Below are 21,193 nucleotides of genomic sequence, written 5' to 3'. Positions count from 1 at the left end.
CAACAGCTCAATGCAAGGTTTCCAAGAGAAAAAGCCATAATTCAAAAGTCAATTCCGATCACCCCTCCCTTACATCCACCCTTACTCGAAACAACTTCGAGATGAAGAGATAACTAACTCCTGCTCAAAGGTAAAAACGTACACTGTGTTCAAAATGAAATATATATACATTACTTTCCTTTTGATACATCAAATAAATGCCAAACGTATTTTTTCAATACTGCATTTGTCTATAAATCCTCACCCCAGGAGTTAACTAGAATTTTCTTGAACATTAATGCATAAAGGCGCTCAAAAGACATTTGCACAATAGCGCCAATCAGGCTTGGTGCGGGCCTGCATACACGTAGATTTGCACATGTGTTAAATGTAGCCTCCCCCCCCCCCCCCCGAAAAAATATTTCAACACCACTGTTAGTATTATTCCACAATAACATGCAAAGCAGTTCTAAAAAAATAGACATTTTGATACATCACTACAAGCATTTTATTATACAGTGAAACCTCTCCGAGAAGCCACCCCTTCATTCAGTGAAAATGTGGACACAGAAGGGGTGGCCATACTTAAGAGTTTTCATTATTGAACTCGAGCTGTACTATGAATTATATAATTCAACACTTTTTAATGATGTTTCAAGAAAATAAAGGGGTCAACATACACAGGTTTCACTGTATCACTAAATGAAAAAATGCTCCTCATCGAGTTCTGAAAATGTAATAGCAATAACACAGCAAAAATTATCAACTGTTGTTTTCCGAGCGGCTATCAGAAAGAAAAACTTTTGCACACTGAGAACAGTGGTGTTCCCATAGGGTATATTCCATGTATGCCGTATATTCTCAAATATTTTTTAGACATATAGCGTATACCTTCAAGTTTCAAAAATTTCCATATAAACACATATTACATATATCGTTGCCTCAGAGCAACACTAAGACATCTAATCCCCGAAATAACATTAAGATATCCTACTGTTGCTCTGAGGCAACGATTTGATCACATACAAATATTGTGCGTAATGGATTACTGGGAGTATACCCTCAGAAAAATAGATGGGAACATCACTGTATGAGAATAATTTGCACAAGCCAAAAACCTCATTTTTGAAATTGATTAAAATAAACAAATAAATAAATATATGTTTCAGTATTCTAAAAATTATTTTATTTATGAAATCCTTGTGCAATTTCATTTTTTCATGCATACAACAGCAGCATGATGTGATAAGATCCTAGAACATAGACCATTCTATTTTTTAAATTAATCTTTGAATTTCAGGGGGGGCGGGAGGGAATGCTTGTTCGATGAACCCAGAATTATCTTCTATTTATTTTTTTAGCCTGGCTTAATTGTGCACATGTTATGTATTGAATATGCACACAGATTTAAAAAAAAAAACATCGGTAAACCATTACCGCGAAACACGGGAAAGCACTGTTTGGCAAATTTAGAATTTTTTACTTCTATTTTTAGCGTGGCTCAAAAAAAAGATTAAAAAAAGCGCTATCCAAGACATGTTTTCTAAAAAATAAACCTTGAACATTTACGGAAAACACTTCAATTCTTTAACAATTAAAAAAAATAGTAGGAAATAACAGAAGATTCAACGGAAGCAAATATAAACAAACAGGTGCAGACGCCCTGTCAAAACATCGAACCGGTTACGAAATTTGCATACGCTTCCCGCTTTCCACCTTCGTGTAAATGAGCAACGATTTTCCTCTGACTTGTGACGTCACATGTCTGCCGTCCGATGTCCGAAAGCGGGAATCGTGTAAAAGGGGTCTAATAAAGGACACTGAATGTCGAAACGAAGACAAGAAAGTTGATAATATGTAAACACAATATATATGTATGTTTTAATGAAACATATTTGTTATAAATAATATGTATGTTTTTTACATATTACCTAGCTGATAATATGTAAAAAAAATGAATAAAAATTTTTTCCCCAATGAACTTGTAAATATATAAATTGTTCCTTTAAGAAAAAAATAAGGATTTTGATTATATCATTTATATGAACGAATGAGCGAACAAAAACATTTATGATGGAAATACTGTCAGTGGGAAGAACTATCATGCTTAAATCTGATCCTTACTCTTAACAATAATGAATCTTAATTTCCCACAATCTTAACATTTGGCATAAAAAAAGTAATTTGCTGCTCATTAAAAATGATAAAAAGTGAAAGATATTACTGTCAGTAATCTAATTATAAAATAAATGATAAACCGTCAATTTTCCTCTAGTCTAGTTATTGTAGCCGTAAATTATGTCGTTTTAAGACAGAAAGGTCGAGGGACCTTTGACCAGTGCGCTAGGAATAAAACACAAACGCAGTTTTATGCCACTTCTCAGTAAAGACGAATTCCGTTATTTGAAAAAAAAAAATCGTCACACAGATTTCCATCCTTCAATTAAAAGAGGTGAAACAAAACCCTAAAACTGATGGAAGGAAGGCTGTATGCCGATATTTTTTTAAGACTGAATTCTGTTTTAGCAGTATTGCCCAACACTGGCTAATAGCTATATATAATCGGCCAGTGTCACCTGGCCTCATTGGCCAGTATTGGCTCGAGTATCGGCCAATGCTGCAAATGAGATTGCTACCCGGTATTGGCCAATTTAGTTCTGCCGGTACTGGCCAATGCTGGCATCAAGTATTGCCCAATATTGTTAAAAAGTCGACCGTTCGACGCTGGCCAACCCAACTTTAACCGATATTGGCCAAAACTCGCTCCGAGTATCTGCCAATACTGGGGGAAAATTACCGGCCAACATTAGCCAATTTTGATTTGCCAGTATTGGCCAATACTGGCAACGAGTATTGCCCAATATTGTAAAAAAGTTAGCCGCTTTACGCTGGCCGACCCAGCTTTACCCGATATTGGCCAATCTACCAAACACCGTGGTTATGACATTGGCCGATACTGCTGTGCTGCTGGGGTAGTTGTGATAGTGGTGGATCCAAGTAAAATTTTCGGAAAGAGGAAACTCGACCCCCCCCCCCCCTTATAAAACTGTTCATATCTGATAAACAAAATAATTGGAAAAAAAAATTGCCATTTTCTTAAATAATTTTTCAGTTTTAAAATGTTGTCAGCCCAAAATTTTTGGAAGCGGCAACCCAAAACTGACGGAATCTTTGGATCACACCTGCATCTACTATGAAAGATATTGCACTAGCTGACTAGCTTGTTCAATTGCTTTCCATTGAAAAAAAAAAAAAGAGTCTTATTCCAACATTTCCCTGATAGTGATTCCAAAAACGCGCTTCTTAATATATCTCGCAAACTTATTTCTTCAGATGCTGCTGTTTACCTGCCCAAGCCAGAAATAAATGTAACATGAATTAAATCATAACAAAAATATGTTAATGTTTGATTTTTGTTTTTTACATTTATCGGAAAAAATGAAATTACTTACTTTAGAAAAGCGAGGATGGAGACCTCGGATTCAGCAACTAGTACATTACGGAACGATGAACGAGGGAAGAAAACGTGGTCGTAGTCAGGAGGTGGAATAAAAAAAAAATGGCTGTAGACGGACGCGCACTCCCCCCCCCCCCCCCCGGCTTAGCGTCACAGACTGCATTATACGCATGTGCCGCAGAACGCACAAATCACCAACGAGCTTGCAATAATTTGGGCGTGGATGTGAAACAAGTTTGAAGGTTAGAATTAAGTTGGGAATGCGTTTAGTAGGATTTAGGTTGGTTTTAAACACTCCTCCGATGCTTCGAATGATCGGATGAGCGTATAAAAATAACCTATATCTAACCTAACGTATATCTAACCATTGCGATGTATTTTCAACCTTTCTCCAACGCAAATCCGATGGTTTGTGCTACCTGGGCGTATCTGTAATTTGATTGAATTTTTTAAATTAATCATGAGTTTCAAAGGCGCAAAATTTTCGTAAAAAGAGGGGATGTTGTTCTTCTTTCGGGTACAGCATGAGGACAGGAGCAAATAAGATGTCAGAAATAAAGATGTTCAAATTTCTAAAGGTCCTGATCGTCGAATCAAAGCCAATGCTTTAAAGCGAAAGGATTGAATCTTAATGAATATTATGTAGTAAAAACACTTTGTGCGAGGTATTTATGAGCTGGAAACATTCACCTTAATTTCATCAGCTTTGTATTTTTAATGTAATATGTGAAGATCTATATTGATCTATATTAAATTGATTATTAGAAAAACTCAACCTGAACAATTTTTTATTTGCTTCCTGCAAAGCTGAAAGTTTCCAGTGTTTTGACGGGTTTCAAACAGTTTGATTTGTGTGATTAAAATAAAGAACCACTATTCATTACATCATGGAGAAAAAAACTTCCCATAGCTCGAACTATCAATAACTCGAACCATTTAGCCCGTCTCTTGGGACTTCGAGTTATTGACGAGTTATCATGAGCTCTAATTTTAAACAAATTTAGATATTCGACAATCGGTAAACAAACACATTAATTAAAGTTATAGTATAGTATCATAGTGTAGCTATTGGTATTACATTCAAAGCAATTTTAACGCAGGAGAAAGCACTCGGAGATTAAATTTAAATTTTGTTATCTTTCAATTTTTTTTATGCCTATAAATCTTGCTACAGAAGCAAGTTGATTAAACAAAAAAAAAAAAAAGTGATGAACAAATATGTAATAAAATATATTAAATATCAAACCTGAAAATTAGGTAGCAACTGTAATAAGTGTGTGTGAACTGAAAAGCTACAACACAACTTGATCCGTAACGATTGTATCAAAAGAATTGCTTCATTTTGCTTATCGCCAAATAGGGCGATAAACAAAAGAATCTAGCAACCTTTTTCAAATATGGCGGCTGGGTTTTGCTGTATTTAACGGACGGTGTAGTTGTGTTTTGTTTTGAAGCTGAAGTTAGAGTTAAGGCCTTGTCACACTGGGCAACTTTTCCCCCAACTCAACTTTTTCGCTCGACTTTCGCGAGCCTGACGTCATCTTCTCTATTGTTCCGCTAGGCTCGATTTTTTGAGAGCGGAGGGAAAAAATCGAGCGACATTAGCAGTTTTGGCCAATAGGAAAAAAGTATCAAGTTGGGGAATATCCAACATGGCTGCTGTGTTGTTTGAAGCCCGCGAAATGGAAAAAATGAAGTGGACGACTGAATACGAAGCATATTTTATCGATTTAATCCGCCCTCACAAATGTCTATGGGACCCGTCAGATTTGTTATATCTGAAAAAAACACATAAAAAACATCTGATGACAGGAATTGGGGAAGAATTGTGCAAACTATGGCCAGCTGCATCAGAACTGTTCACATACGGTGAGTATTATAACTTGCTTTTAATTCTGTTCATAAATATTGCTGGCTGAAATATTATCAAATTGCTTTAAAATGTTATTATCGTTGTTTTATCTCTGAAATAAATGTAAAAATTGAGATAATTGTAATAAAGCTTGGTTACTGAAGCTTGGCGACGTTTCCATTCAAATGACGCCAATTGATTACATTTCAACAAATGACTTTTTGAATTTATGTTTTGAGGTAAAATATTGCAAAGTTCTGAAATGTTCAAAACTTAATGAATATATTTAGAAGTTTTGTAATATTTTTCTTTTTCATCATTCATCTCTTTTTTTGTCAACTTTTTTAAAGTAATAACGTCCATGAAGAATACAGCTTTTACTGAAGCTACTTCATGCATTGTGCATTATTTAGTAGGAGTTTTAATAAATTGTTATTCATTTTTTTTAAAATAACAATCATGGAGTTTAGTTTAAAGGGTACGACTGTTTCACTCTGAAATATAATTGAACACTCTGAATATAATGTATTAGTTAATCAAATAAAATAACATTAAATACACCCTATAGATTTCTGTCAAAATCTAGGCTGTGAATTATATTCTTTGTGCCATTTAAACTTAGCAATGCATGGTTAGCACATAGTAGATGCAGTAAAACCTGTAAAAGTGTCCACCTGTCTAAGTTGACCAATACTTTTAGGCACAGAATTAGATCTAGTATGTCATATAATTCAACCTCTGTAAGTTGACCACTAAAGTAGTGCACTGCAAGTGGTCAACGTACAAAGGTTTCACTGTACTATAAATTGCTTTTCCATCGCAAAAAATAACTTGGTCTTTCTTTGATCATACATGTCATCAACAAAATGTCCTTGAAAACTAGTTTGTAGAAAATGAAAGCAAATAGTATGACATTAAAAAGCAGAAATACTGCAGACATGTGTTTCGGCAATTTTTTGCGTTGATAAAAACCTGCTTTCTTTGAAACACCGAAACACATGTCTGTAGTATTCCTGCACATTTTTGCTTTTTAAGTCTGTATTATTTGCTTCTATTTTGAAGCGCAAAAGTATTTACTTTTCCCAGTTCATGGAGTATGTATAAACGAATATTACGGAGAAGATCTGTTTAATTAGATGAAATTTCAGTAGTCTAACCAGGGCCGGATTTGAAAGTGTTGAGGCCCCTAATCAGGGTTCGAAAAGATCATCATATTCTCAAAAATATCCGATACTTTGATATATATCCAAATATTTTGATATATATGTATATAACCGATAATTAGACCCGTGAAAGATAGGATATTTTGTAAACATTTTACTGTGAGGGCCCCTTTGTTGTGGAGACCACGGGGCAGTAGCCCTGCCTGCCTTCCCCTAAATCTGGCCCTGACTCTAACCTAAATTTAAGTTATTTTATCTATTAATTAAAGCTATTTTATCATGAGAGTTGATCTTGAGGAAAGTGCCCTTGTTGATTTCATTTCTCATTGTGTGTATCATAGTTTCTTTTCTTTCTTAATTGAGAATTCTTGTATAAATATTCCTCTTATTATCTATTTTAGATAATCTAGTGAAAAAGTTCAGCAACTTGAGGACCTATTTCCAGAGAGAGCTGAAAGCCATGCGGAAATTTAAAAGTGGCAGTGGCTGTGACGTGATCCAGCCACGATGGGTGCACTTCCCACGGTTGTCCTTCCTGCAGGACTCTGTGACTCCGAAACCAAGTACCTCAAATTTACCTGGAGGAGCGCCAATTGTAATGGTAAGTCAAACCTTTAATATAATTTAAAATGTAGTTAGAAGTACTAATTTATTTCAATATGTTTTCTGTGTACGAAAAGAAGTGTAGGTGGTATTTTTATTGAGTCATGTCTGTGGTTATGAAAAAGGTACTAGAATTAATATATATGTTGTTAGATGCGAAATAGTATGACGATCTATTCTGTTTTGGGAAAATTTGTTATTCATATAACAAACATAACTGCATAGCTGCCTTGTTTAGGAGGATTCCTAATTTCTTCTTCGAAACTTTCTTTTGAAGTAAAAATTAGCATTATTTGTATCATAATGTGAGAATTTCTCCTTTTCAATGATTCATTATGTATACCATATGTATATGCCTTTAAATATAGAGTAAAGCATCGTTTATATGTCTTTTCAAAGCAGCAAGGTGGAACGATGCATAATCACATCAAATAAGTTATTTTTAAGGGTTTAATGCTACCAGTACAACTTGTAATTTTTTTATATTATGTGCAGGGTTTGCCAATATATATCCAACAATATATATCATGATGTATGTGCAATACTTATTTTGAAAATATGATATTTTGATATTTTCAATATTTATTTTTAGAACAACGATATTTTCATATTTAAATTATATTAATCACATGAACAATGTTCATTTATTATAATGAACAATATTTATTTAATATATTAATGCATCATGAATACAATATAAATCTAGAAATAATCTTATTTTATTTAATACTCATAAAGTTATTAAGAATGTTACAGTACTAATATAGATTAAAAGTACCAAGTGAAATATTAAACATTAGTCAGAAAAAGAAAATGTTAATAATCAATATGAGTTATTTGATGTTTATTTTTATAGTATTATTTTAGATAATGATATTTAGCAGACGTGGCTCCAAGGGAGGGGCAGGGGGGGGACAATTGCCCCCCTGTCGGAAACGTCTTGCCCCCCCCCCCGTCGGGGAGAATTTAGTATTTCGTCGGGGAATCTGTTTGCTTTGGCAAAAAGTAGAAGTATCTTATATATGAATATATATATATATAAAGGAAACAAAAAACCAATCCCCTTTGAGGCAAGGTTAGCCCGAGTCCGTATAACGTCGTCCAGATGGTGACAAAATATAGCTATTGCTTCGGGGGAAATGGTGTGTTTTGATCCTTGAAATTTCTGTTTGTCGATGCAGGGTGTCGATGAGCTGGTTTTGACCTCAGGGTGTCCACTTACACTAAAAGAGTACCATCCCCTCCCGTCCTTGCTTGCAGAATGCAGTGGTGATTACCGGTCAGACCTAAGGCGTCGTCATCGGGTTACGAGACAAATACGTACCGAATGACAATAGCCAGGACGAGAGGGGAGGGGAGGGGGTTGTCATCGGAGAAAAAACATGCTTCGGAGATTTTTGCTTTTCTATTACATTCGCTAAACAGCTCTTCTTCAGCATGTCAAGTATGCAGACGCAGACGCACTCATTTTGATTTGTTTTAAAGTACTTTATTTTCACTCAGAAGTTACAAGTAAGTTATTACTATAGTTATTTACAACTTTTCTGATTATTGTTGGATTATTCTGCATCAAAACATATCGATGAGTAAACTATCCTTTTACCTCATACAAGGAAGTGTACTAAAGTAGATTTAATTTTTTAGTGTAATGATGTCTTGTCGGCAAATGCTAAATGCAGGAAAAAAATTCTTTAGACTAATATAATAAAAGCAAATAGATGTTTAACATTTTAAATACATTTTTCTCAAAAACTTATATTGATCTTGTTTGTAGGCTACATAATAGTTTTGTGTCTGGGGGAAGGGCGAACCTTTTGGAAAAGGCAAAATTGAATAAATAAATAAATCATGTGTTAAAAGCAATTGAAAACATACATTTTGCTTCCAAATTTATTTTTTTCAGATATTATCATGTAGTCGAAACTCATGTTTCTAACTTAAAGTAAAAGCTGCGCTTAGCCCAGACCGCTGTAATCATTTGATCGGACCAAGTCCAATTCAAAAGTCAACATTGCTCCTTCGAGATCGATCAAACCAACTTACAGACTGATACCAGACTCAATCTTGCTTAATTTTTTTTTTTTTTTGCGAGCTATATTCTATTTTTTTTTAATACGCTTTTTTTCAAGTACTAAAATAGTGTAAAAAAGCAGTGCTGCGCAGTCAGAGTCGGACAGATTTTGGAGACAAAGAGTCTGAGTCGGTATTTGTAGGTTAAAAATTCCAAGAGTCGGAGTCATTTTTTCTCAATGCCTGTAACACTGCCAGTGATTGCGGGGTCGGAGTGAGAGTTGGAGTCGAACTGATTTTAAGGTAAAGGAGTTGGAGTTGAATTGTTTGTCGGTGAGTTGGAGGGGTGATTAAAAACTAATTGTATCGAAAGCCAATGTGAGCAAGAAGCAATGAGTTGTCTTTTCGTTTCCCGCGCTGTTTCTCTCTGTCGACTGCTGTCATTAGTTTTTCGAATCAAAAACAATTTTTACTGTGTATTACCTTAATTTTTGATATAATTTATAACTTAAAAAAAGTTTTGTTTGCCTATTTCTGTCCTGATATTTTTGTAGTTCCAACTACATCTTATAAGGCTTCAAAATGCAGAATTTTATATCTATTTTTCAAAATTTCCTCCGGGGAAGAAATCCCTGGACTCCCTACAATTGGGAACATTTTGTACTCCACTTAAAAGGGAGTCATGTGTCACTTTCTTGATAACATTTCCCCTCTTAAGGTCAATCCAACACAGGACATCAAGAAAAACACATTAAAACACGATCAACAAAAATTAAAGTATTGCTGTATGTATCAGATGAAAGAGACAGACATAGTAAAGGAGAAAAAAAATTTAAATGCCTCTCTCTCTCTCTTACACCACCGAGAGAAACATTGTTAAAACTACAAAAGGGGCCCCATACCTAAAATAGCTTAGGGCCCCGTTAAGTCTAAATCCGGCCCTGAGCTGGAGTCGGCCATTTTCCCTCCGACTCCGCAGATCTGCAAAAATGGTCCATGTAGATAAATTTTGAGGTAAGACTTTGAATTGACTTTTTCCTGCCTTAGTCTGGAAAGTGAATTAAAACTTAAAATTTGAAAGTATGACAGATTTCAACTGGCATGTTCAATAAAAAGTTTGAAACTAATGGTTATGCATTTTCGAATTATGAATGCTTCAAAAAATTTGAAAAATAAAAAAGTTAGGTATATAGTTAATTTAAAAAAAAAGAAAAACCTTACACAAGAGAAACTTGTGCAATTAATGTTAATTACTTTGATACTTAATAGGTTTGTTTACGGCGTAATATCGTCGGCATTATGCTGAACTACCGAATGTGAAAATTGGCTCTTTTCAGGAGAGCCGAAACAATATTTTTGTCCACCAGACGCTTTAGTTATTTTCAATGTTTTGATTTTTATAAATAACATTAAGTGTAAATCTTATTGTTTGAAGTACAGAAAACTCTCGATTATCCACGAGCGGATTATCCGCGAAAGTCTCGGAAAAAGAAAAAAAAATAGTTAACTCAATCCTTGTGGTGAAAAAATTTTTCTTCAAAAACACGGATCTGAAATCAATTCGTCCCAGATTTTTTTTTTTCCCCTTTTCCCACGACAAATGCTCCTTCTCAAAAAACGTGAAAGTCGAAGCATTGTCATCGACTTCTCTTTGACACGTGCCTCAAGGGAAAGCGTTCAGCTGATTTCGGTAAAACACATGTGTTTACTGAAGATCCCTAGTTTATCCCCTAAAAGGAGCGTACGACATTATCCTTATCATCTGTTCCTATTGAGAAAGGTTAGGAAAACGCCTACAGGTCTTCTGGGAATTCTCTGATGGGGTGGTCTTTTTTGTTGTGGACACTGTTTTCACTTCTGGGCTGTTGAATGTTTTAGGTTGACGGAAAGTCAACCTCATGATTTAAATTTTAGTTTATTCTAGTTCTGTAGAGCTTGAAATACAAATATATTTTAATGCCTCATCTCTTTTAAACGTTTCCACGTTTTATTTACAATACAATCATTCTCAAGCATAAGATAATTTCTGTCTGCTTTACCTCTGGTTTTAAACCTTCTTCGCATTATCCGCGGTACCTGAGCCACTCAAGTCCGCGGATAATCGGGAGTGTACTGTAGTAATAGTCCTTTTTGAGTACTATGGCAAACCATTGAATTTGAAAAACGAGATTCGCGATTTTTCACCTTCGTTTGTTACCGAGTTTAGCATGGTGCTTACCATATTATCAAGTTTCGTTTTTTGTTTTTCTTTTGGATTACACAAAACACACACACACATTACTTTCGTTTTGTACATTCAAAAACGTAGAACCAACGGTGAGGAGTTGAAGTCGGACTGATTTTGAGGTAACGAAGTCGGAGTCAGGAGTCGAAGGTTTTAAAATTCAACAATCGAAGTCGATCTTTTTCCCTTTTTTTGCAACTCTGCCAGTTCTTGTGGAATCAGAGACGAAGGCTCTAATTTTCCCCCAAGTCGGAGTCGGTCATTTTTCTTCCGACTCCGCAGTCCTGCTTAGAACTACTGGTGTGACTATTCACTTCAATAATTTAAATCTCGCTCACTACATTTTAACTTTTATTTTCTGTTTTAAACATGCTTCGGCGGCCCACACATTTTCCTCCAAATAGCTGTGATTTCTACGATGATATTTTTAAAAAATCTAGGAATGAAATATGTTCGCGGCCCCTATGAAACATGATCATGATTATTTATTTGATTAGCCCGGCTGCCCGCCGGCTCCATCCACCACCAGCTAGGCCTAATCGATGTAGACCTTTTATTCCCATAGAAATTAATTAAAAACCGTAAAAATTCGCACCTTTTCTAAATTTTTTAGCGAGGAGCCCTCAGTATCTTAATCGGTCACTAACCCCGTTACCAAACATGACCTACAATTGCGTTTTCGATACTTTAATTTTGAAACTTTTTCGGGGATGCACCTTGGCTCTCACTCCCTATAAAATACCATTACAGATCGAGTAAAATTTCGTTTATTGGACTTCAATTTCTTAAAATTCTTTGGGGGTGAGCACCCAAACCCTTCTCTCCTTGACATTACCGAAGATCATCTAAAATGCGTTTTCAGAGCTACAATTTCGAAAATTTTCCGGGGGAGAACCCCCGAACCCCCCTAATTTCTACACCCACAATTAAATTCCTGTTAAGTTTCTTTCTCTGCAAAAAACTCTGAGCACACATTTATAATGATTTTACATCATATTCAAATTTTTCGTCAAATTTTGATTTTCAGACAGTTCTAGTTTATTTATCTCGTGATGACCCTGTTCACAAAAACCTAGTTTCATGTTTTTCATTTTAAATTAGATTTTTTCCCCTACATATTTCATTTTATCTATTTTAAAATTTTTATTTTTTGCTTTTGATTTTTATGGGGAATTCGTGTTCTTAGACGCAAAGAATGATTAGCTTCTTTATCACCTGAATTGGGGGGGGGGGGGTGTAATCTTGCAAACTAAAATTTGGCTATGCCCCCCTGTCGGGCAAGCTTGCCACCCTGTCGGAGATTTCCTAGCGCCACCACTGATATTTAGATAATTTTATGATAATGAAGAAAAATATTATTCAAATGAAAATATCCTTTTAAGTATGTATATTTTTACAAGAAATGTATTACGTATATAAATAATGAAAGAAATTTTTATTTTGAGGTCTATATGTATTATAATACTCATATAAGAAAATAGACAACAGTCATTTGAAGTTGCATTTACTATTTTAATCCGTTACTTTATGCTGATATTGGATATTTTCAAACCCTCATTATGTGTTACAATTACATTGGCTTTCTCTGTATCAGTACCATTTAAAAAAAAATTTTTAAATTGATGTTGTAACAAGTCTTCAAGCTTTAAATATAATTTTTTACTTTTATTAACTATAGTAAACTCCAGATTACCCGCAAGTTAACCCTTACAGGCGCGGGTCATTAAAATTTTAGAAATATAATAAAAAAACACAATGGATGGGATAAATTGGTTATCTGGACATAGATTTTACAGTCAAAATTTTTTTTAATTCACCCCCTCTATCTTGGGGTGGTGTCCCCGTTTGTGACCACCGCCCGCCTAGGGCAGAAATTGTTTTCTGAAGTGGTTATGCTTACCACGTATGACAATTGGAGTAATTTCAAATATTTTAAGCTCTTAAGCATTTTTACTAATTATTTCAATAATTTATGCCATTAAGAATATTTAGAACACAAAATTCAATATTTTTACTATAAAAATTCCAAGATAAAGATGAAGTAAAATTCACGAAAGTTCATATAGATTATATAAAATTATCTAAATAAGCAATTTAAAATGTTAAAAATATTTTTGGCACATTGTTCTTACTTTATGTGCATTCCTTTTGTGCTATAAAATATTAAATGAAAAAATACGACTGTATAATACCATTTACAGAAAAAATTATATCAAAGCTGATAATAAAAAAAGTATACAACTGTCTGGAAGGAAAAGCAAATCTCAAATGTGTGCAGGCATGGACCTTCAAATTCACCTGTTCTGGGTCAAGAACCCAAAATAAATAAACAAAAGCCCATTGTAGACTATTCTTTTGGTCCCCCTTTTCTGAAATGTATCAAATTACATCTTTCACCCACAACAGCGAGATCAATGCTCTAGACGGGCGGTGTCCACATTTGGGGACACCTGGAAAGAAACTTTGTTTATGCATTCAAAAATGAACTCGAATCTTTTACAAAATTATGATTGATTAGCTCAGGATTCCTGAGGGAAAATGGTTGACTAATTTAGTTTATGGTGTAAATTTTAAAATCTTGAAAAAAATATTGTATTTGAGCTTGAAAATCGAGGTATTTTGAACAAGAAATTAAGACAACAAAAAGAGTCATATTTAATAGTGCTGCCATCTGTGTGCATTACAGAGAAATAAAAGCAACTAATGCAGCGATTTTTGGAGTTTTAAAGAAAAACTTTTTTTAAAAGAAATTTTTAAAATTGGTGTCCCTTTTTGTGACCACCGCGCCGGAAAGGGTTAATCTACAATCAGGAACATGCAGTTTCGCAGCAAAAAGCAAATACCAATGGCTCTTTTTTTTTTTTCAAAAGAAAAATTGCAACTTGAAACTCTGTTTTTGTTTTATTTATTTGCTTTTATATTTATTTCTTTTTTGTGCTTTCTTTATCATACGTGACAGTTTTTATCTACAGTTCTGTTGTGCAAAAATACAAAACATTTTCACTACTATTTACAGAAAGTATTATGCGTCAACACAGCCATATTTTTGAGGAAGGAAAAATTTTACCTTATTTGTCTCTTCATTTTAACCTTATGCTATTTATCCGCAGCACTTGTGCCACCCAATTCCGCGAATAATCGGGAGTTTACTGTACAAGTATAAATGTTGCAGTTTTTATTGGTTTATAATTAAGTGTTTACGTAAATGGCTTGCCGACTTCACCTTTATTCTACCTTGCAAAAATAGGGAAATTATGTTATGCCATGTTTCTTAGCTATGAAAATCGCCATATATTTTCTTTTTGGACCTCAATTTCTCTACGGTTCTTCTTTCAAATAGGCAACCTGCCCAGTCTCTAGACCAAAAAGAATTGCATGGGTAGAACTGTTTAAACATTTTCATACCAATGAACCAAGTAATGCATATATATTTAATTGCATATATTTTATGTTTTTCTGGGCCAAATGCACTCTAAGAAAAGATATTTTTGTGTGGAGATTAATGAAAAAGCAGTTACAAATTGCAGTTTTCTTCTTAAGATAAGTTTCCCAAAATAAGTGGTATGAAATGAAATCCAGAATTTCACTCTTATTTAAAATCAACTCCAAATGCACTCAAGAAAATTTGTGCATTAAAAAATTGTATCAATTCCTCTCTTTTAACTGTTCATTTCTGTTCAACTTAATCCCCCTTTTCTATGGTGTAGGAGAAATTTTTGGTCATACACTTAAAGCAGATTTAAACCAAAAAACTGTTATAGCAAATCTGAGTTATGACCAAAGCGATAGCCGATATGATCAAATTGATAATACATTAACCAGGGGTAGAAATAAGAAAAGTGTAGTCACTGGTCCATGGGACCAGTAACTAAAATATTTGACTGGTCCGAGCAAACTTTCACTGGTCCGTTTACACGTCCCAATTAAAAACTGAAAATACTTAAAATTTAAAATTACAAAAAATTTAATGCCTATATTTTGGCATATTCTAATTGAAAAATATAATTTAAGCAACATTTAATTCAAAAATTTATTCCGAGATGAGTTAAAACGTTTTTACATCATCATAAATAGAGAATCACATTAAAAAAAATTATGAAAATCAAATTGAATGAGGTATTAAAGACAAAATTTTAACAAAATGCAAGGAAGCAAGCTATTGGACAGCAGAAGCACACATTTTTCTTCTTTGTTCACTTTTTAGCCATAATGTCACTGCTGATATTGGATTAAATAACTCGATGTCTACAGTATCCAAATTTATCCACATTAAATCATTGAGAGAGTCTGTAGATAAAGAGCTACGTCCCACACCTGCTCCCCCACCACAGAAAGCACACTGGTCAATGTGACTCAGTTTCCCTTTCCCATTGTGTGTGTTTGTTTCAATCATTCTCCTTCGCTAGATAACTCCTTGCCTGACGCATGCACAGAAAGGGGAAGAAACAAATTTTCTCCCTCATGAGGATCGAATCGTCCTGATCACGATGGCAAGGGCCGTTGGTCCGATGGACCAGTGATAATTATTTCTTGGTAGTCCAAGTCATGTTTACGGTGGCCCGCTGGTCCCGGACCAGCGGACCACCGTAAATTTCGAGCCCTGAATTGACTATTCTTTTATTTTTACAGGAGTCACAGAGATCTGAAGCTGCAGCTGGTGGTAGTAGCTGCAGTGTTTCTTCAGTTGCCGATCCTGAAGAGGGTGAATTACATACCAGCTTTTTGGATTTGGGAGCTGAAGAGCACTGCTACTCCCAACCAGCTACCCAAAACAGCCCTGGCCCCTCTGAACCAGCTCAAAAGAAAAGAAAGGGGGTGGATGACCGTGGGGAGGATTCTGTATCTGTTGCTACAAAATATTTGCAAGACTTGAATGTCGAAATTACAAAAAGAAAGCAAACCAAAGCAACAGATACGCACTTTGCCAATTTTATTATTTCCAGCATGGCTGAGCTCGAGACAGAGGAGAAGAAAGACAAATGCAGACTGGATTTAATGAAAGTTCTGATGCAGCACAAACATAATCATTGTGACTAAATGTTTGGCCATAGCATTTTTTCCCCAATTCCTGTTTGTTTTTATGTATAAATTTTTTTCTCGTGTCTCATAGATATTTGTGGAGGTGGATGAATAATCATATATAAATGCTTCGTATTTCAGCGTTCACTATTTTTTCCATGTCAATGATTTTAATTAATAAAGGCTTGTTTAACATTTTATTGTTTTCTGACTCACTTCACTAATAATTTTAGAAGCAACATCAATAAAAAAGAAACATTAGTTCTCTTAAATTAATCGTGCTGTTTAAAGAGTGGAAAAATGGGTCTTGTCAAAAAAAGTTGGTATATTTGTATAACTATTGTAGTTTTTAATAGTGCAAAAATATGTGATTAAACATGATATGTTTTTCGACATTGTTAGCCTAATCTCTAAGAATGTCCTAATTTGCCTAGTTGTTAGTTCAATGTTGTTTACACTTTTAAGTAGAATATTATTGCTAGATATGTAGTAGAAGGTGTGGAAAAGGGAATTAGTTCAGATTATCAATTATTATTATTTTTTGGAAATTACAGTACATTAAAAGTGAACTATAATTTAAAATAAAACTTGCATTGAAGTAGTATTTTTAAATTTGTGCAGTAAATTTGTACCTTGGAGTAAATTTTTCTAGTAAAATATTCTCTATTTAATTTTTGTTCTAATTTTTTGAATTACCCTCCTCTATTGTAAATATAAGTTGTTAATTACTTGAATTATAAAAAATGATAAGAGTTGACCAATCCCAAAAAAAAGAAACATCAAATATTGTGTCTATAATATATCACTTCCTGTGGTGTAAAATATGTTTTAAAAGAAAGAGGCAGGTAAACTCTTTCTGTTGAGTAAGTTACTACAATAAAAAATAAACAAATGAAATAAAATTAAGATTTTATTTCTTCGACATGTTAATATTTCAGTTCAGATAATATATATTGACTCATGTTACATAAGGTACAATTCAGTTTACAATTGTGTTGCATAAATATTTTCAGCTATTCTTTACACAAAACACTCACAAAGTTGTCTTTGAGAGACAGTAAAAAAAAAAAAAAAAAATACAGAAGAAAGGAGAGTAGACGTGAATAGTTTTCAAAATATATAACAATCTTTCAGAGCAAAAGTGTTTCCATGATTGAACATTTTCTTTGTGTGATTGAATTTTTTGGAATGTCTGGGAGAAAACAAAAAAGCATATATCCAAAGATGTAATGAAACCAAGGTCATGAAAATAACTTTTTTTCTTTTTTTTTTTGAGTAAAATAAATAATAATACTAACAAAGTACACATACAAGTTCACAGTTGTTATCCTCAAAGAAGAATGACTTTAAAATATTTCTATTGTCTTTAGATGGAATAATAATTTAAAGGTGCAACTTAAACTGAAGGGAAAACTTCAGTTCAACTAGTACAATATTTTTAACTGCTCAAATTTAAGGCAAGGTTTGCGTGGCCCATGTGAACAAGCCTGAGTCACAAATAAATAGGATTAAGAAACAGGTACAGCACAATTTAGGAAAAAAATTAGTGAAGGCGTGACATTTTATTTTGAAAAGGCACCGCCCCAACAGTATTAAAATATGTTGTAAACAGACTTTGAATCTGTTTTGAATAATGTGCGGCTCTCTGAGAGGAATCTTGTAGTACATCAAATGCCTCACTAGCAAAATCCCTCCAGTCACCACGCTTAATCTTAAAATTTACAACATCCTCAGTGTCTAAATTTTCCTCCCTCACGTATCCGACACCATGTACCATCAAGAAATTATGCAAAGCACAGGTTGCTTTAACAATTTTAATCGCGTTCTTTTCACAAGTTGTAATATTACTTTTATAAATTTGGAATCTAGCAGCTAAAATTCCAAAGGCGTTCTCTGATATTCGCCTTGCTCGTGACAAGCGATAATTGAAAATAATTTTCTCATCAGAGAGATTCTCCCCAGAATATGGCTTCATGATGTATGGAGACAGTGGAAATGCATCATCAGCCACCAGTACATACGGAAGCTTAAGTTGGGTTCCAGGAAGAATACCACCATTTGGAATTTCTAGCGCTCTCCCCTCAATTGCAGGTTTTAGTGTACATTTAGCCCAAACTCCCCCATCGCTGATTCTGCCATTGGTGCCAACATCAATATATATAAATTTCAGATTGGCATCAACGACAGCCAGCAGAACAATGCTAAAATCCCCCTTATAATTATAATACATGGAGCCGGATCCGGGAGGAGGAGTTATTTTCACATGTTTCCCATCCATTGCTCCAAAGCAGTTAGGAAAATTCCATTTTCGATGGAAGGCACTTGCAATGGATTTCCAATCCTCACCGGTAGATGGAACCTTCACATAGGTTTCCTGAAGGGTCTCGTACAGGTGAGTACATACATCGGCTATTATTCCCGATATGGTGTTGGGGGCAATTCTGTAGTTGAATCCAATGGAAGTTTGAGAACTACCTGTAAAAAAAAGGAATGACTGAGAATGATGTATTCCCTATACACAAATGAGAAATTCTCTCCCTCCAAACACACAAAATCTCTAAATGAAATATTAATGCACAAGAAAAAAAGTAGAAACTTTTTACACAAATTTATAACATTCTCTAATTTGTGCATAGCAATTTATGCATGAATCATTGATTTTTTTAAAAACTGTTTTGCTTGTCTTTACTTGCAAACTGCACTTTGCTTTTATAACTGCAAAAATAGGGCCTCAAAAGCTCAGTGGGTTTGCACATTTTTATTCTTGTCATCCCTAGACGGTGGGTTCTATTGGAACTATTGCCCTGGTTGTAACTTCCTCCTCAGTGATGTAAATTCTGTCCTGCTATGTGTCACATTGGACTTGAGTTAATAAACAGGTCCTGTGAGACCAAGTACACAAACCACGCCAATAAATCAAATCAAACCAAAATAGCAAAAATAAATCGTACAGCCGCTTCATTATTGCCATGAACACAAACTAATTTAACAGTAGTATAGAAAATAAAACAATAGTATTTGAATGCTGGGCTGAATTTCAAAGGGCCATTTATGTAAATGATATTGGTATTAATTTTAATCACTTTCTTTATTTCGATTTTAAGTTCTATTAGCATTGCAATACTGCCATAAAATCAAAATACAACACTTTATAGTGAGATTTAAATACATATTCGAAATGTCTACTTATCAGTTTTTGAAAAAAAAAAATCTTTTTTAAATGTAGAAAGCTTTTTAAATGAAATTACTCACTTAGGAAATAGTATAAGGACTTGTAAGGAGAGCTATATTCTTTTAAATGTATAAATTAAAAATTCAATATAATGTTTTTAAAAGATGAAAATAAACTAATAAAAAGTCATGTTTTACAGTTAAAAAACTAAAATAGAAAATAACTTGCAGCAAGTTAAAGTCAATTGATTTTTTTACTATGTCAAGTTAAAATATTGAAAGATGCATGTAAATAAACAATTTTTCAGAAAATATATTTATTTTCAAGTTGAAAATTCTTTGTTTTATTGAACTTACATTATTTTTTTAAAAAATCGACTTCATACCTGACTCGGTTAACAGAAACCTTGGTTAATCAAGGTTCTACTGTACTTATTTTAATTTTATTTGTTTGAGGCAAATAATTAGTGTTATTTTTAGTGTAATACAAATTAGAAAAAGATACTTATCAATCATATGGAGATTTGTTTTTAAATTTCCCCTTTAATCAGGTTTTCCCATGACCAGATACATCTAGGATTCCATTTGAGTCATTTAATAGGGTGTCGTCTGTCAATGGAAAAACAGGAGAAACCACCAAGCATATTATTGGGTTGCACAGATTATCAAAACAATGCATTAGTATAGTTAACAGTTTGTACATAACAACTTTGCTCTCATAAATTTAGTAACAAGTAATTCACTCTTGAAAGCAAACAATTTGGTGTACTGATTTAGGAGTTTCCCTTCATGTTCATACAACAAAAGAGATATTCTTACCAATTGCCAAATATCGTAGGGTGACAGCAAGACGTTCACCGGCACTGATGCTCTCCCTCATCCGGGTGTCTTGCTTGGCAATTTTTTCTTCCACCAGACTCAGGAGAAGCTCAAAATTTGCGGTTGACAATCTAAGGTATCTTCTATAACCTTCTTGATCCTAGTTTGGAAAATGTAAATATGAACATTAAAACTGAAGCTCAAGTAAATATAAGAATTATACAGAAAAGTTAAAAACCTTTCAATCATCACTTTTGCAGTAACATATTTTGCTACTTAGGCCCTGTATTTGAAACATGACAGATGCTCGCATAGGGAGCTGGTGCACCAAACAAGTGGGGAGTCAAAAGAAATGTGCGTGTGGGGGGCAAGGGGAAAAATTTTTGAAGGTTATTTTCACTGCAAAATTTGACAACACTATTGAATTTTAACATTACCGATTGAATGACCTCTAAAAATGCCGAATATAGCCACAAAAATCAAGAAGAAAGACAAAAATACCATCGTAGATCCTCCCAACTCAAGTTCTATTTTTATAAAATAACAATATAACATATATGAAAAAAGTCCATTTTTTTGCAATTTTCATGAAATAAATTAATACATAGTGTAAAAAATCATTTTTTTTAATCCATCATTAATTTTTAACTCTGAAAAGTAAGGGGGTGAGGTCCTTTTACTTTAGGAAGTGAGGGAGCAGCCACCTCCCCTTGCCCCTCTGTACGAGAGTCCTATGACAGCTCGGAATCAAAGTAGTAGCATTTTATAAGGATAGGGGGGGGGGGGTTGCCTTGATTCTCGACAGCCATGGCTATAACAAGAGTACATTTTTTTAGTAGAAAGGAGTGAGGGGTTGATTAAAATGTAATGGGGGGGGGGGGTACTTTGACAAAGTG

The 21,193-nt window shown here is 34.1% G+C and overlaps 1 protein-coding gene across 1 annotated transcript; it reads left to right on the top strand.

Moving 5' to 3' along the window:
• The first annotated feature begins 5,099 nt into the window (after positions 1–5,099).
• On the top strand, positions 5,100–16,459 carry LOC129218014 (uncharacterized). The gene is made up of 3 exons (XM_054852192.1): positions 5,100–5,305; positions 6,853–7,052; positions 15,918–16,459. Exons 1-3 carry the CDS (start codon positions 5,119–5,121, stop codon positions 16,323–16,325), a joined length of 795 nt encoding a protein of 264 aa, XP_054708167.1. The 5' UTR covers positions 5,100–5,118; the 3' UTR covers positions 16,326–16,459.
• The last annotated feature ends 4,734 nt before the right edge of the window (positions 16,460–21,193 follow it).

Source organism: Uloborus diversus, chromosome 3, assembly GCF_026930045.1.
Source record: "Uloborus diversus isolate 005 chromosome 3, Udiv.v.3.1, whole genome shotgun sequence".
NCBI lineage: Eukaryota > Metazoa > Arthropoda > Arachnida > Araneae > Uloboridae > Uloborus > Uloborus diversus.
The sequence above is the reverse complement of the archived record's forward strand: the minus strand, read 5'-3'. Positions and strand labels throughout refer to the sequence as shown.

Coding starts and splice junctions, on each gene's coding strand:
- LOC129218014 (XM_054852192.1), top strand. CDS start 5,119: ATGGAAAAAATGAAGTGGACGACTGAATACGAAGCATATTTTATCGAT. Junction 5,306..6,852: donor ATCAGAACTGTTCACATACG/GTGAGTATTATA, acceptor TATCTATTTTAG/ATAATCTAGTGAAAAAGTTC. Junction 7,053..15,917: donor GAGGAGCGCCAATTGTAATG/GTAAGTCAAACC, acceptor TTATTTTTACAG/GAGTCACAGAGATCTGAAGC.